We start from the raw sequence: 17,473 nt of genomic DNA, 5'->3' as shown, positions 1-17,473 counted from the left end.
AGTGTAGTCTGTGTTATTTAGCACACAGTGTAGTGTGTGTTATTTAGCACAGTGTAGTATGTGTTATTTAGCACACAGTGTAGTATGTGTTATTTAGCACACAGTGTAGCATGTGTTATTTAGCACATACCCCAAAAGGGACAAGCGGTAGAAATGGATGGATGGATGGAGTATGTGTCCTGCATGGTGCAGCACCCGTGCATTGCCTCTCAGTGCGCCTGCGCACTGACAGCACTCACGGACGAACGGAAGGAAGATAATTCGTGGAGGTGACGCGTCACGTCACGCGAGGGTGGTGAAGATACCGCTTCTGCTAACCATGAAGTCATCGTAGCGCCTTCTTTTCCCCACAAATGTGAGATTATGTGTCGCACGCCATCACGCCAAACAACATCACTCGCCGACATCGTCGTCGTCGTAAAGGAGGAGGTGAGGAGGCGAGGAGGTGAGGAGGCGAGGAGGATGCGCGCTCGCTAACCAAGCCAAGTGATCGCGGCGGCTCATTACTGTTGGAGCCGTCATGAGCAGCTAGGCAGGCAGGCAGGACGACGTCGACTGTGACCATGAATCTGCTGGATGGAGCAGGAGAAACAGGCCCGGACGGCCTGGCCAGCGCAGGTAGGGCGTGTGTGTGACCGCCTCATGCACGCCATCCCTTTCCTACCGCTTGTCCCATCTGTGACCGTCTCTCATGCACGCCATCCCTTTCCTACCGCTTGTCCCATCTGTGACCGTCTCTCATGCACGCCATCCCTTTCCTACCGCTTGTCCCATCTGTGACCGTCTCTCATGCATGCTCACGTCCATCCATCCCTTTCCTACCGCTTGTCCCATGTGTGACCGTCTCTCATGCACGCGTCCATCCATCCCTTTCCTACCGCTTGTACCATGTGTGACCGTCTCTCATGAATGCACACGTCCATCCATCCGTTTCCTACCGCTTGTCCCATCTGTGACCGTCTCTCATGCATGCTCACGTCCATCCATCCCTTTCCTACATGTGTGACTGTCTCTCATGCATGCACATCATGTGTCCATCCATCCATTTTTCTACCGCTTGTCCCATGTGTGGATCATTACCTCACTGCTCACCTGTCCAGTGACCAGTCTTTCATTCCAACTGCCTTCTAATATGTTCATTACTGCATGTACACTTGACGACCAAATATTATTTTCAATGAAAGAGGTCATAAACCAAAGTTGTCATAATGTGTGTGTGTGTGTGTGTGTGTGTGTGTGTGTGTGTGTGTGTGTGTGTGTGTGTGTGTGTGTGTGTGTGTGTGTGTGTGTGTGTGTGTGTGTGTGTGTGTGTGTGTCCACTAAACAGACAACATTTGCATTAGGCCAAAGTAAAAAAATTTATTGATTTGCTGAATTAAAACTATAAAAGTAATAGATACAAAGGCAACTAATAGCCACGATCATATAGCCTTTCTCAATAAGAATTGAAAATAATGTCTTCTGCTAGTTTTTAATTCAGTTGGCACATGACTGAGCATGGGAGCTTACCTTCAACTCCCTCCACAGATTGAGTTCTGGGCTCTCAAAGGGCCACTCCAAAATTGTGATGTTTGTGTCCCCCAAGAAGTTATTGACCAATTTTGATGTACTGTATTTTTCGGACAATTAGGCACACTTAAAATCTTTTTTTTCCCCTCAAAACTCGACAGTGCGCCTAATACACGGAATAATTCTGGTTTTGCTTACCGACCTCGAAGCATTTTTATTTGGTACATGGTGTAATGATAAGTGTGACCATTAGATGGCAGTCAAAAATAAGAAATACGTTTAGACTGCAATATGATGGCAGTCACACATAAGAGATACGTGGAGACTGCAATACGACTCAAGTAAACAACACCAGCATTTGATATGTTCCATTGAAAATATAGAACATTACACACGGCGCTCATAAATCTATCAAAATGTTTTAGTAGGACTTTGGTAAGCTATGAAGCCACACCGCTTGATGTGCTTCAACATAGGAGTATTATTATGCTGTGTGTATAAGGTTAGACATATTATCTGCTGTTTTGTTTCGCAATATTATGCAAAAGAAACTTTTCTTACCTTCTGGTACATGCTGATCTGTATTAGGGATCTGCATAAATCCTGAAAAATTGCTCACGTCCGCCTTTGTCATTTGTACCAACGCCGTAGTCGATAAGCTTCTTCTTTTTCTCTATCTTCTTGTCATGTGACATTCATCCTCCACTGTTGCCATTTCTAATATAAAGTAGTGTAAAGTTCTTACTTATATCTGTCAGTAAACTCACCATGAAAGCACCAAAACATACCGGTGTAGTGACTTTACATTATTCACCCAAGGAACTTTACTTATTAGAGAGTTCCGGTCACAGGACACATTTCGGGCGTTGTTGTTGCACTAGTGAGCCACGGATGAGGAGATGCTGCTCCGTTATTGATTGAAGTAAAGTGTGAATGTCATTAAAACAGTTAGCGCCATCTTTTGACACTTCTTCCACCCCCGTCCTTGCACGCTACACCGCTACAACAAAGATGACAGGGAGAAGATGCTGTCCAAGTGGAGGCATGTAAATAAGAGCGCCCACAAAACTGAAGAAACTGTCAGAAAGTGAGTTGAAGATGATGTGTAAAACATCATCTATGCAACATTTTGAGCAAAGAAGCACCATTACATGTTATGTAGACCACAAGGAAGTCTTTTACATTTAGAAAATAATCATAATAATATGACTCCTTTAATGCGCCTTATATATGAAAAAAGATCGGACATAGACCATTCATTGACAGTGCGCCTTATAATCCGGTGCGCCCTATGGTCCGAAAAATACGGTACGTTGTCGGTCAAATTGTCTTGTAGGAAGACCAAACAACAACCCAAACCTAGACTGATAGAACGCAGACTTCCTGAGGTTATTCTTGATATTATCAACACGTAGTTGTTGGGTTTTTTGGGGGTCCCTAGAACCTGAACAAGGTTTGCTGTACCTGAAGTAGCAAAACGTCACCTCAGCATTAACCTCCCACCACCATGCTTCCCTGTAAGTACAACACTTTTAGGATTGAAGGTCTCACCTTTCTTTGGTTGCGCCGCTGTGGGAGCAATGGGTTTATGTTTATGATAGCCATGAAGTCCACCACCATGAAGAGCCTCTACCACAATATGACGTAAACATCAAACCTCGCAATGGCTTCTTGTTCTCATCTCAAACTACTTTTCTCTCCAGAGTTGTAGAAATGTTGTGTTTGAACATGGTAGGGTATATATTTGACACACAGCTGTTTTAGAAACTGTGAGATGCTAAAATTAGCAGCATATCTTCACCCTTACATTTTTATCTTGACATAATTGTTGTAGAGCAATGCACACATGTATGTACAGTATGTAGGCATGCAACACTGCATAGATTCACTCTGCTGGGCTCTGTATTTGATGTATTAACTTTAATGCGGTCATTATGTTGCGTTGTTTTGTTATTAATTGCTGGCATTTTATACTTTGCCCAGGGACTACTGCTGACAATGTGCTCTATATCTAATGCTGACACATTTACAGAATCGTTTATGTGATCCCTGTTTTAAATAAGTTCATTTCAAACGCAAGATCTGTATCTGCTCAATCAATCAATCAATCTTTATTTATATAGCCCTAAATCACAAGTGTCTCAAAGGGCTGCACAAGCCACAACGACATCCTCGGTACAAAGCCCACATACGGGCAAGGAAAAACTCACCCCAGTGGGACGTCGATGTGAATGACTATGAGAAACCTTGGAGAGGACCGCATATGTGGGTAACCCCCCCCCTCTAGGGGAGACCGAAAGCAATGGATGTCGAGTGGGTCTGACATAATATTCTGAGAGTCCAGTCCATAGTGGATCCAACATAATAGTAGTAAGAGTCCAGTCCATAGTGGGGCCAGCAGGACACCATCCCGAGCGGAGACGGGTCAGCAGCGCAGAGATGTTCCCAGCCGATGCACAGGCGAGCGGTCCACCCCGGGTCCCGACTCTGGACAGCCAGCACTTCATCCATGGCCACCGGACCTGTGCCCCCCTCCCTCAAGGAAAAGGGGAGCAGAGGAGAAAAGAAAAGAAACGGCAGATCAACTGGTCTAACAGGGGGGCTATTTAAAGGCTAGAGTATACAAATGAGTTTTAAGATGGGACTTAAATGCTTCTACTGAGGTAGCATCTCTAATTGTTACCGGGAGGGCATTCCATAGTACTGGAGCCCGAATAGAAAACGCTCTATAGCCCGCAGACTTTTTTTGGGCTCTGGGAATCACTAATAAGCCGGAGTTCTTTGAACGCAGATTTCTTGCCGGGACATATGGTACAATGCAATCGACAAGATAGGACGGAGCTAGACCGTGTAGTATTTTATACGTAAGTAGTAAAACCTTAAAGTCACTTCTTAAGTGCACAGGAAGCCAGTGCAGGTGAGCCAGTATAGGCGTAATATGATCAAACTTTCTTGTTCTTGTCAAAAGTCTAGCAGCCGCATTTTGTACCAACTGTAATTTTTTAATGCTAGACATAGGGAGACCCGAAAATAATACGTTACAGTAGTCGAGACGAGACGTAACGAACGCATGAATAATGATCTCAGCGTCGCTAGTGGATAAAATAGAACGAATTTTAGCGATATTACGGAGATGAAAGAAGGCCGTTTTAGTAACACTCTTAATGTGTGACTCAAACGAGAGAGTTGGGTCGAAGATAATACCCAGATTCTTTACTGATTCGCCTTGTGTAATTGTTTGGTTGTCAAATGTTAAGGTGGTATTATTAAATAAATGTCGGTGTTTAGCAGGACCGATAATCAGCATTTCCGTTTTCTTGGCGTTGAGTTGCAAGAAGTTAGCGGACATCCATTGTTTAATTTCATTAAGACACGCCTCCAGCTGACTACAATCCGGCGTGTTGGTCAGCTTTAGGGGCATGTAGAGTTGGGTGTCATCAGCATAACAATGAAAGCTAACACCGTATTTGCGTATGATGTCGCCTAGCGGCAGCATGTAAATACTAAAGAGTGCAGGGCCAAGAACCGAACCCTGAGGAACTCCGCACGTTACCTTAACATAGTCCGAGGTCACATTATTATGGGAGACGCATTGCATCCTGTCAGTAAGATAAGAGTTAAACCACGACAAAGCTAAGTCTGACATACCAATACGTGTTTTGATACGCTCTAATAAAATATTATGATCGACGGTATCGAAAGCAGCGCTAAGATCAAGAAGCAGCAACATAGATGACGCATCAGAATCCATCGTTAGCAGTAAATCATTAGTCATTTTTGCGAGGGCTGTCTCCGTAGAGTGATTTGCCCTGAAACCGGATTGAAAAGGTTCACAGAGATTGTTAGACACTAAGTGTTCATTTAGCTGCTGTGCGACAATTTTTTCGAGGATTTTCGAAATAAAGGGAAGGTGGGACACCGGTCGGTAGTTTACCATGAGGTCAGGATCAAGGTTAGGTCTTTTGAGCAGAGGATGAATAACCGCTTTCTTGAATGCTAGGGGAACAGTGCCAGAGGAAAGTGATAAGTTTATAATATTTAGCACTGATGGACCTAATAATACAAAAAGCTCCTTGATAAGTTTCCCAGGAAGTGGGTCAAGTAAACATGTTGTTTGTTTTATCCCACTTACACGCTGTAATAGTTCCTCTAATGTTATTTCATCAAAAAGAGAGAGACTATTTTGTATTGCAGTAGCCGTCGTAGATACAGTTGTATCTGTGTTCATAGAACCCAGTTGTAGCTGGGATGCGTTGTTTTTAATCTCCTTTCTAATGAGTTCAATTTTCTTATTAAAGAAATTCATAAAGTCATCTGCCGAGTGGGTGGAGCTATTGGGAGGAGTCCCTTGTTGGGTTAGCGATGCTACTGTACTAAACAAAAATTTAGGGTCGTTTTTGTTGAGGCGGATGAGATTTGAGTAATATTTAGCTTTAGCTAAGGTAAGCATGCGTTTATACGATATATCTATATATCTGCTATCTTCAATCTGAGTCCCACACTCATTTCCTTACTTGTTGGCATGATGATATCACTTCTTAACAAGGTTTAAGTGATACTAATGCATGCTTTTTAATATTCAGGGTTAATTGCTTGCTCAGATGTGGTACCCTAATTGAATATTTAGGTGTGTGTTTAAAGCTCAACCTATTCATTTTGACCATGTCAGTTTTCACTGAATCTTTCACAAAGACATCTTGACATTTGAAAATGTGCCAAAATGAGGCCATGTACTACTATTACATCTCAGTGGTCTTGTGGTTAGAGTGTCCGGCCTGAGACTAGGAGGTTGTGAGTTCAAACCCTGGCCCAGTCATACCAAAGACTTCAGAAAATGGGACCCATTACCTCCCTGCTTGGCACTCAGCATCAAGGGTTGGAATTGGGGGTTAAATCACCAAATGATTCCCGAGCGCAGCCACTGCTGCTGCTCACTGCTCCCCTCTCCTCCCAGGGGGTGAACATGGGGATGGGTCAAATGCAGAGGACAAATTTCACCACACCTAGTGTGTGTGTGACAATCATTGGAACTTTGACTTTAACTTAACTTATAAAGACTATTTTTAATATTGAAAACATTAAGCAGAATTTTGGAGAGATGTTCAAATGTTTCTAGTTCCTATAATTTGTCCTTGGGTGTATGTAGTATAGTAGGGGTGTGGGATTAAAATCGATTTGAATTCGAATCGCGATTGTCACGTTGTGCAATTCAGAATCGATTCTCATCTTTAAAAAATCGATTTTTTATTTTATTTTTTTTAATTTATTTTATTTATTTTATTTTTTAATTAATTAATTCAACAAAACAATACACAGCAATACCATAACAATGCAATCCAATTACAAAAGCAAACCCGACCCAGCAACACTCAGAACTGCAATAAACAGAGCAATTGAGAGGAGACACAAACACCACACACAACAAACCAAAAGTAGTGAAACAAAAATGAATATTATCAACAACAGTATCAATATTGGTTACAATTTCAACATAGCAGTGATTAAAAATCCCTCATTGACATTATCGTTAGACATTTATAAAAAAGAACAATAGTGTCACAGTGGCTTACACTTGCATCACATCTCATAAGCTTGACAACACACTGTGTCCAATATTTTCACAAAGATAAAATAAGTCATATTTTTGGTTCATTTAATAGTTAAAACAAATTGACATTATTGCAATCAGTTGATAAAACATTGTCCTTTACAATTATTAAAGCTTTTTACTCTGCTTGCATGTCAGCAGACTGGGGTAGATCCTGCTGAAATCCTATGTATTGAATGAATAGACAATCCTTTTCAATCGGAAAAATATCCTTTTTGAATCGAGAATCGCGTTGAATCGTAAAAAATCGATTTTGAATCGAATCGTGGGACACCCACAGATTCGCAGGTATTGCCAATTTAAGATCCCACACTTTAAGTGGTTTCGCTGCTCTAATGCTAGCCACAAAGCCCAAAATTGAGCAGACAAAGCCACGCCTGTTGGCACTAATGTATGCAGAATCTATATTTCAACCAGCTGACAATGTGTTTAAAAATTTCAGTCTCCAGTAAAATAGACTGTGTTCGAGCCGGAGACGTCCTGACAGTGCTCAGAGAGAAAGTGGCCTTTGTGTCAGGTAACACCACTCATCGCTGCCTTTTGGTGCAATTCTGTTTTTGGTCTGGTCTTGACCCAGTTCAATCTACAGGCGGACGGGACAAACGAGGAGGGCCAATCCTGACCTTCCCAGCGAGGACTAACCATGAGCGAATAAGACAGGAAGATCTTAGCCGGCTGGTTACATACCTGTCAACCATACCCTGGTGCGCAGTTGTTTGTCGTTACATCTGTCTGTGTATCTTTCTCTATTTACCCAGTCTGTATCTGCAGTGAGGATGTTCGTGCACGAGGGTTTACAGTGGTGGTGGACATGCGTGGCAGTAAGTGGGACAGTGTGAAGCCGGTGTTACGGACTTTGCAGGAGTCCTTTTCCTCCAACATCCACACAGCACTGCTCATCAAACCTGACACATTCTGGCAAAAACACAAGACCAACCTGGGCAGTGCCAAGCTCAGCTTTGAGGTACCAGTGTAGAACTACTGTACCATTCTTACTAATTTAGTATTAATGCTACTTTAAGGTCTACTAATCTAAAAATATATTTTTAGACCAGCCTTGTGTCTGTAGAAGGTCTGTCCCGGTTGGTGGACCCCTCTCAGTTGACGTCTGATTTGGGGGGTTCATTGGAGTATGATCATGTGGAGTGGACCGAGTTGCGCCTAGGTCTGGAGGAGTTCTCTGGGGCTGCCATACAGCTGCTGGCCCAGTTGGACCAGCTGGAGGATGGGCTGACTAACACACCGGAACCGCAGGATGTTGACGAGGCCCGCAAGTGAGGATGCAACTTTTTAACTGGGGGCGATTAGCTTTCTAGTTGAATGGATCAAAATAGGGTGGCAAGAATATTTCACCAAAAGTGCATAGGAGGCTACTTCACTTCATGTTGACAGTATCTTTCTCTTCCTGACAGAATCCTTGACGAACACAATCGTCTCCGGAACACTATTACTAAAGCGCCAGTTGATGCCCATGACCGAGAAGGAAAGAGCTTGCTTCAGCGCATGCATCTAGGCCTCTCCCAAGGAGATGCCTCGAGTGAAAGCGGGTTCGGGAGCACTGGCAGCTGGTTGTCAGGTGGGGCTGATTTCCAAAATGTGGCGCCAAAGGTTTTGTCTCTACTCGACCGGCTGCAGGCGGCGCGTAGTCATTTGTTGCAGAGCTGGAGTGACAGAAAGCTTCACCTTGACCAAGCACTGCAGTTACATCTGTTTGAGCAGGACGCCACAAAGGTGAGCATAAGTAGTCTTGCCCATGTGGCGATGACCCTAATCATGCTACATCACATACTCCCTGTCCCCTGCAGATGTCCGAGTGGATCGCCCACAGTAAGGAGTTGTTCTTGCAGACTCTAGTGGAAGTAGGTCAAAACCACCAGCATGCTGTCAACTTGCAAACCCAACACCAGCACTTCACCTCCAACGTGATGGTAAGGGTGTGAAGTCAATGACCCCTTGAGGTGAATTATTCCATGTACCATTTTCCTATATGATTGTGAGCTAGCATGTGTTTGTATTTGGTCACAGAATCCTTTAGAGGATTATTCCACTAAGGAAATATGTCCTTAGATAGCTTCAAAATTGTACTTGTCCATCACAAGCTCTCCAGAGAGTGGGGGCTATTGCTCCCAGGACTTTGGGGAACTTAAAGGATACCAGCAGTTGGATTTTTGAAATAAGTGTAAACACAATAACGACATCTGGTAAGAGACTCCAACGGTAGGAGTAGAGATCAGGGGTTGGATGTCACCCAACTCCATTGAGCAAAGTGACCACGCCCAAGTGTTGTACGCATTTGTACAAACAAACTAGGGGTGTCCAGACTGACCGGCCCCAAGGATAGAACAACAAAGAGTAACTGTCTTCGTGTAAAAGGTATTTAAGGACAGTTGTCCAAGAAGACAGCAGAAGAGTAATCCGGTCTACAGTCTTTCTCCTGGAAGCTGCAGTTCCAGTCTGAGGCTCGCTGAAACAAATAAAGCTTTTTGTTTGACAATTCCTCTTTGGCGTCTTCTTGGCTCATCTCCCATCACACGACCATCAAACATACAACATCCTCTTATTTGAACTGTTTCAACCTTTGCTGACCTCACTTTGTCTGTGCATGTGTGTGTGAAGAATGGCAGTGTGAATGTGGACAGTGTTGTTACTGTGGCAGCCAGACTTGCTGAGGCTCATCACTACGGGGCAGACAGGATTTCCATGGTGTCTTCGCGGCTACAGGAAGACTGGAGGTCACTGACAACAGCATTGGAGGAGCGTAGTAACACATTATCCATGGCAACTGGCTTCCACCAAGGAGCTGAACAGGTGACCAATCAATAATGAACTGCTGGTCAATACACCTTTATGGCTGACATGTTTCCTTCTCTTACCTGTTTGGTTTTGTAGTTCCTTGTAAAAGTGGACGCATGGCTTCAGATCTGTGCTGAGGCATCGCTGCCCACAGCAACAGCTGAACTGGATGAAGCTGTGAAAAAACACCAGGAGCTGAATGAGGAGATTTCTGCCAACTACACCCAAGTACTTGTCTTCCTGTTGATCTGTCTGTGTGAACGTCTCATTGTCTGTGGGTCTGTCTTCTCAGCGGTATGTATGTGCAGGTCAGCGAGAGTGGGAAAGCCTTGCTGGATGTCCTTAATCGCTGCACGCTGACCGACACCAATGACAAGTCACCTCAACTCAACTTTGCTGCTACAACACATGGCATCATGGGAGTTTTGCACCAGGTGATGCAGGTACTGCTGGCTTTCTGTCGAACTATTACTGACTAGACAGACAAATGTGGACTAACAGAGTCTGCTGCAGGGCCAACATGACGTGGAGAGTGCATGGCAACACCGCAAGCTCCGCCTGCACCAACACCTTCAGCTGTGTGTGTTCCAACAGGACGTCCGACAGGTGTGACGCCTATATGACGGCACCATTTCACTTTCTGACTATTAAGTGCTTTAAAATGTTCTGTCCCTCCCTCTACCGGCGTACCGCAGGTGTTGGACTGGGTGGAGCAGCATGGTGAAGTTTTCCTCAACAAGCACAGTGGTGTTGGGAAATCGCTGCATCGAGCACGGGCACTTCAGAAACGACATGACGACTTTCAGCAAGTTGCCCAGGTGATTCAATTCTAAAAGTAAAATACTATTGCTATTGCTGTTACAAATGCTTCCCTCGAGAGTGACGTGATTGATGTATGTTTCAGAACACGTATACTAATGCAGAGAAGCTTCTTGAAGCAGCCGACCAGCTGGCTCAGTCTGGGGAGTGCGAGGAGGAAGAAATCTATCAGGCGGCGCGAGACCTGGAGCTTCGCATGCAGGTTAACTAACTGGTGGATTGGTGTAATGCCGGAAAAGCAGTTGCCATGGATCAGTTCATGCATATGTGTGCATGCATGCCTGCAGGCCTTCATTCAGAAGGTGGAACAAAGAAAGACGCTGCTGGACTTGGCCGTGTCTTTCTACACACACACCAAAGAGGTCTGGAAAAAGTCATAGACAAAACCAACTTGTCCACATTTTTGAACTTCTTCTCTCATACATAACCCCAACACACACACACACACACAGCTGTCATCTTGGATGGAGGGGCTCCAAAAGCAGCTCTCAGCTGACCTCTGCCTTGGTTCTGAATCAGTGGAGGCCCTGCAGACACTCATGAACCAGCAACAGCAGCAGCAGGCCAACACACAAGTAATAGCTGACCTCTGACTTCAGCACTAATCCTCTCACAACATCCCTGCCACACTAACTCTGCCTCCATCCCCACAGGAAGCTGCGATGAGTGTTATTCGCGAAGGGGAAGACCTCATCCTGCAATTAAGGTAGAGAGTGTGTTCGATATAATGTAGCATCATTTACCAAGATAGGTGCGCTTGTTTCCCTCAACTGGTGGTTCATGATAAGATCATTAGGAATCATGATTATTTGTGGCATTTCTTTTCATCTCAGCGCATGCAGGTGACGTTAATCACAAGTCAATCACATTTGTTTAGGCCTCATGGTAGCTCAGTGGCCCACGTGGAGTCAGTGCTGCAGCAGCTGGAAGAGTTCCACGTGCAGCTGGAGGAACTCTTCCATCAACGGAAGATTCGATTAGATGTTTACCTGCAGCTGCGCATCCTGCAACAGTGCATTCTAGAGGTATTGTTGCAGCCTTCCAAACTGACTGTCAACAACTTTTGATAGTAGTGTTATTATTTCAATGATTATCTTTTTTAATAGTTAGTTTTTTCTTAAACCATACACTGTTCCATAATAAATGTGTGTGGTTTCCTAGGTTAACGGGGAGATGGATGCCTGGAAGCAGGAGCTCCAGAAACAATCCCAGGACTTCACTGCTGAGAAACGTCTTTCTGAAACAAACCAGGACAAGCAAGCATCGGTGGCATCACGGCTAGCTGAAGCTAGCCCAGACGCGCTTACGTTAGCACAGCAGCGCATTCACAGGTAAACACTTTCTTGTGATGTCAGAAGACCAAGGGCCTAAAATGTTAAAATTCCAAATAACGAGTTCTAAATAGTTTGCACAAGCTATACAATTGCTCATACTATTAGTGGATGTGTTGCGGGTGATCTCGTAAGACTGCATTGATAACAAGTGCAAGCCGCCTTATCTAAATGAAGATTTTGCATTTACTATTGCCTGGACTGTAATTCCATGGCATCATGTTCCAAGCCATGGGCTTTTGCAATCTTGTGGAACATGAAGCACACACCTTTAGTGTGCGACACCTTTTCTAGGCAATATAGGAATGCTCCTATTGTGCGATCAAAACGCATTCCAACTTTTTAGCATGATAAAGGTGTGCTCTGTGAGAAACAAGGCACTAACTACGATACTGCGCTGGAATGATTCAGAGGCAAGGAAATGCAGTGTTGCGAAATGTTTTTTCATATAGGAGATACATTAGCTATGTGCACCTGGGCACATTTAATCAGATTAAAGGCCTTACAGAATAAAAATGCTTCATGTAAACACGCCATTCAGAATATTCCGACTTGATTACATGGGTTCGGATCAAAATTCAACCCGGATCGAAACAGGTGGTTTATGCCGAAAGTCATTTGGATTGTAGCGCGTGAAAACACATCGTCCAAAATTCAGGTTAGAATTATCCTTACTGCACAAGTCTTTGATGTCAGCTATACTTTGGTGGTAAAGGAGAACTACATTTAATAGTCTCGGAATGAAGCGAATGTCTTGCGGCTGTCTCCCCCCATCCAACATGTACAGACGTAGCGTTATATACTGTTGACTTTGTTGCTTTTAAACGAGACTAGCAAAAAAAAAGATGGCCTGGAGTTTCATGTGTCGATGTTACAATAAAAGAAGGGATCCAGTTGTCATCTTAACGAGCTGTTTTATTCACAACATTACAGCTACTCCAATTGCTAACTGTTAGCCTCAAACACATAACACAGAATGTCGTAACATAAAGACACGCCGGAACCCGTACATAATCACAACATAAAAAGCACAGAACAGCTCCATTTCAAAAAGAAAGGTTAAACAAAAGTCGTGAACAGAAGGAAAACGTGATAAATAAATACCGTGATAAGTCAGACAAGCAGAAATGCACAAAGTATGTTTACAGTGTAAGTCAATGCTTATTCTGCACCTGCAGTGAACAAACTCGTCCAAAAGATGGCACCATAGCACAAATGATAACACACCTCTCCGTTTATATTAGGTTCTGCGCATGTCAAAGTAATGTATTCCGATTCAAGGTGTGATGCATGAAAATGCACGTCATAATCAGATCATTGTTTTCAGCAACATTCTGATCTGAATGATGAACAGATTAAATACATGTTGTCCTACTGACTCATGTTGGTGGCAGCTGTTCCAATTCAGCAGTCAAACTGCTTGATAGACAATAGGCCATGTCTTAATTGTAGTACTGACAAACATGGATTGTCTGTCTACGTCATCTGTCATCGCACAGATTTCCTTCTTCTCTCCAATCATTTGTGCTTAACTGTGCCAGTTTGCACATACTTTCCAAACGTACTAAATATAGCCGCAGAAACAGTGGCCGCACACCAGTTTAAGGTTTTTATAAATCACATTTCAAGGGCTAAATTATTACATGTAAATCTCCTCCTTTCAGCATTGTGGCAGATCTGTTCTGTAATCTGCATATGCAGCGGTACCTCAGTTTATGATCGTAATTCGTTCCATGACCGATAATTTACAACACTTGTATCTCAAAGCATTCGTGCAATTGAAATCAATTTCATCCATGCTTGCCTTCCACTCCAAAACACTACAAATTTAACATTTAACATGTTTATTTTTAAAATAACAATAAAAAAAAACAATATAGTACCGCAAACAACTACAGTAGTTTTATTAAATAATATAATACACATTTAAAGCATTTACTGCTTTCAGCAGACTGAAGACTTTCAATCAATCAAAGATTATTTACATAGCCCTTAATCACAAATGTCTCAAAGGGCTGTACAAACCACAAGGACATCCTCGGAGCTAAATCACATCGGGGCAAGAAAGAACTTAACCCAATGGGAACAATGTGAAACCTTGGAAGGGACGGCAGATGTGGGGACCCCCCTCCAGGTGACCGGTGCAATGGATGCCGAGTGGAAATGGGTAATAATGTGAAAGTCCAGACCACAGTGAGGCCAGCAGGGGAAAAATCAAATACTTGTTAGTCTGTTCTGATTGGCACCTTCACATCCAACATTAACAATAGGCCATGTCACCAAAGAGGGAGAGCTGGTCAATAATGTTAAGATAACAGAAAGTAATGGCTTTAAAAATGTGGATATTCCATATTACCTTATCTGTCACCATCAGTTGTGTGGGAGAGGAGAGTGAATACTTGTCAGGCCATGTGCTGGGAGGGTACTATCACACGAGGGTTTGGGCAACAGACCGCCTTGGACACCCGGAGCAGTTTCAGGCGTTCGCAGGAAGTTGAGGAACGAGCCTCAGCAGGAGGAGAATGTTGGCTGGAAGCTGGACCGCTGCCAAAAGTTCGGTTTTTAATGGTTGGAGGGAAAGTTATGGCGATCTCTACCGATGTACAAGCTAATGCCAGCAAGTGAGAGCGGATGTTTATGAGCGGATCTTACGGTGTGAACTGTTGCACGAGCTACGCCATGTGGGGAGGCTTGTAACTTAACTTAAAGCATAACAAATAGCAGAGAGACCAAATACTAATACTCAATAGTAGGTTTGGGTACTTGAGGTTGAGCTTTCCACTGTAGTCTGTTTATACATAAAGGCAACCACTCTAAAATGTTTTGCTCATTTAACAGATGCAACCCTCAGCTTAGGTGTCTTCTCAGACAATGTCAGACTTTGATTGTTCTGCAGGCACATGGAACGGAGGCTGGCTATGAATACCATGACCTATGAGGTCGTCCAGCAAGGTCACGACCTTCAGCAGTACATTACTGAGGTCCAGGCAACAGGTTAGTCCCTTGGCTGATTGGGGGGGGGGGGTGATTTTTTTTTAATTTTTATAAAGAAATACAATCATGTGTGCTTACGGACTGCATCCCTGCAGACTGTATTGATATATAGTGTATATATTGTGTTTTTATGTTGATTTAATAAATAAATAAATATATACAGGTAAAAGCCAGTAAATTAGAATATTTTGAAAAACTTGATTTATTTCAGTAATTGCATTCAAAAGGTGTAACTTGTACATTATATTTATTCATTGCACACAGACTGATGCATTCAAATGTTTATTTCATTTAATTTTGATGATTTGAAGTGGCAACAAATGAAAATCCAAAATTCCGTGTGTCACAAAATTAGAATATTACTTAAGGCTAATACAAAAAAGGGATTTTTAGAAATGTTGGCCAACTGAAAAGTATGAAAATGAAAAATATGAGCATGTACAATACTCAATACTTGGTTGGAGCTCCTTTTGCCTCAATTACTGCGTTAATGCGGCGTGGCATGGAGTCGATGAGTTTCTGGCACTGCTCAGGTGTTATGAGAGCCCAGGTTGCTCTGATAGTGGCCTTCAACTCTTCTGCGTTTTTGGGTCTGGCATTCTGCATCTTCCTTTTCACAATACCCCACAGATTTTCTATGGCACCCCAAACCATCACCCAACCATGCAAATTTTGCATTTCCTTTGGAAATCGAGGTCCCAGAGTCTGGAGGAAGACAGGAGAGGCACAGGATCCACGTTGCCTGAAGTCTAGTGTAAAGTTTCCACCATCAGTGATGGTTTGGGGTGCCATGTCATCTGCTGGTGTCGGTCCACTCTGTTTCCTGAGATCCAGGGTCAACGCAGCCGTCTACCAGCAAGTTTTAGAGCACTTCATGCTTCCTGCTGCTGACCTGCTCTATGGAGATGGAGATTTCAAGTTCCAACAGGACTTGGCGCCTGCACACAGCGCAAAATCTACCCGTGCCTGGTTTACGGACCATGGTATTTCTGTTCTAAATTGGCCCGCCAACTCCCCTGACCTTAGCCCCATAGAAAATCTGTGGGGTATTGTGAAAAGATAGATGCAGAATGCCAGACCCAAAAACGCAGAAGAGTTGAAGGCCACTATCAGAGCAACCTGGGCTCTCATAACACCTGAGCAGTGCCAGAAACTCATCGACTCCATGCCACGCCGCATTAACGCAGTAATTGAGGCAAAAGGAGCTCCAACCAAGTATTGAGTATTGTACATGCTCATATTTTTCTTTTTCATACTTTTCAGTTGGCCAACATTTCTAAAAATCCCTTTTTTGTATTAGCCTTAAGTAATATTCTAATTTTGTGACACACGGAATTTTGGATTTTCATTTGTTGCCACTTCAAATCATCAAAATTAAATGAAATAAACATTTGAATGCATCAGTCTGTGTGCAATGAATAAATATAATGTACAAGTTACACCTTTTGAATGCAATTACTGAAATAAATCAAGTTTTTCAAAATATTCTAATTTACTGGCTTTTACCTGTGTGTATATATATATATATATATATATATATTTTTTTTTTTTTTTTTTTTCTTGTGCGGCCCGGTGGTTGGGGACCACTGCCTTAAAAGATTCAGTTTACTTCTCCCCAACCAGTCAACATATGTTTGCTTGACTTGGAGTTGCCGATTAGGCTCCTCCACTAGCACACATACTGTGGGCCCTTTGGTCCCTATATAATCAGAGCAAAACCTGCAGTAAGTCTAAATGACTTTCATTAGACATTGGACTACTTCATCACCAAGTATGTGTATCATCTAAGGTGTGGGGACTGTCTGGTTTGGTGTCATGAGGATCTACTGTATCTCGTTTAGGGAGTATTTCATCCTCTGATTCGCAGACAAAGTTTGGCTTCATTGTTTTAATATCTTGGGGTCTTGTCAACTGTGGAGTTTGAGTGAGAGATGGATATGTTTGTAATGTGGTTGCAGTATTGGACTGAAAAATGTGAAGCTCTGAGTTTACTAGATCAATTTCTCCACCTTTATCTATGATCACGGTTGTCCGTCTGGGCTCTCCTTCAAGAACAAGGTGAGAAGCTGAGTCATTCATGATGGACTCAGACTAGAACCTCTGCTACACCATGTCAAGAGGACTCCATATCTGTACTGTAAAGTTCAAATATGAATGACAATAAAAAGGAAGTCTAATTTTGATCTGACTTTTGTATATCTTCTTGGCTAGCTTGAGTTTGGGGATGGAGTCTTGATAATGTCTCACGGTTGGCGTGGGAACAGCTTGGTGTGGAATAAAAGGTGAAGAAAGTTTGTGAATTCCTGCATTGATTGCTGCCCAATGACCTAGAGTAAAGGAAGAAAACGGATGTTCTTCCTGTGCAGTTTTTTACTTTGATCCTGTTTTGTCTGCTGGTTTATTTTTAGGTCATTATATT

The 17,473-nt window shown here is 43.1% G+C and overlaps 1 protein-coding gene across 8 annotated transcripts in view; it reads left to right on the top strand.

Moving 5' to 3' along the window:
• LOC133571119 (kalirin-like) overlaps positions 1 to 17,473 on the top strand; it is a 69,372-nt gene that overhangs the window by 7,985 nt on the left and 43,914 nt on the right. For 4 of the 8 annotated variants that reach the window (XM_072916616.1, XM_061924197.1, XM_061924201.1 and 1 more), the window contains 18 exons: positions 7,560 to 7,634; positions 7,707 to 7,821; positions 7,889 to 8,081; positions 8,168 to 8,391; positions 8,530 to 8,848; positions 8,923 to 9,045; positions 9,734 to 9,925; positions 10,007 to 10,138; positions 10,219 to 10,353; positions 10,424 to 10,516; positions 10,606 to 10,728; positions 10,815 to 10,931; positions 11,017 to 11,091; positions 11,182 to 11,304; positions 11,383 to 11,435; positions 11,607 to 11,754; positions 11,891 to 12,060; positions 14,957 to 15,054. In XM_072916616.1, coding sequence (XP_072772717.1) covers positions 7,929 to 8,081; positions 8,168 to 8,391; positions 8,530 to 8,848; positions 8,923 to 9,045; positions 9,734 to 9,925; positions 10,007 to 10,138; positions 10,219 to 10,353; positions 10,424 to 10,516; positions 10,606 to 10,728; positions 10,815 to 10,931; positions 11,017 to 11,091; positions 11,182 to 11,304; positions 11,383 to 11,435; positions 11,607 to 11,754; positions 11,891 to 12,060; positions 14,957 to 15,054 — 2,278 coding nt within the window. In that variant the 5' untranslated portion in view covers positions 7,560 to 7,634; positions 7,707 to 7,821; positions 7,889 to 7,928. Of the gene's footprint in view, positions 1 to 187; positions 619 to 7,559; positions 7,635 to 7,706; positions 7,822 to 7,888; positions 8,082 to 8,167; positions 8,392 to 8,529; positions 8,849 to 8,922; positions 9,046 to 9,733; positions 9,926 to 10,006; positions 10,139 to 10,218; positions 10,354 to 10,423; positions 10,517 to 10,605; positions 10,729 to 10,814; positions 10,932 to 11,016; positions 11,092 to 11,181; positions 11,305 to 11,382; positions 11,436 to 11,606; positions 11,755 to 11,890; positions 12,061 to 14,956; positions 15,055 to 17,473 lie in introns of those variants that run through there. The other 4 variants (XR_012051415.1, XM_061924195.1, XM_061924194.1 and 1 more) reach the window with 4 other exon arrangements.

Source organism: Nerophis lumbriciformis, linkage group LG28 (genome assembly GCF_033978685.3).
Source record: "Nerophis lumbriciformis linkage group LG28, RoL_Nlum_v2.1, whole genome shotgun sequence".
NCBI lineage: Eukaryota > Metazoa > Chordata > Actinopteri > Syngnathiformes > Syngnathidae > Nerophis > Nerophis lumbriciformis.
The sequence above is the reverse complement of the archived record's forward strand: the minus strand, read 5'-3'. Positions and strand labels throughout refer to the sequence as shown.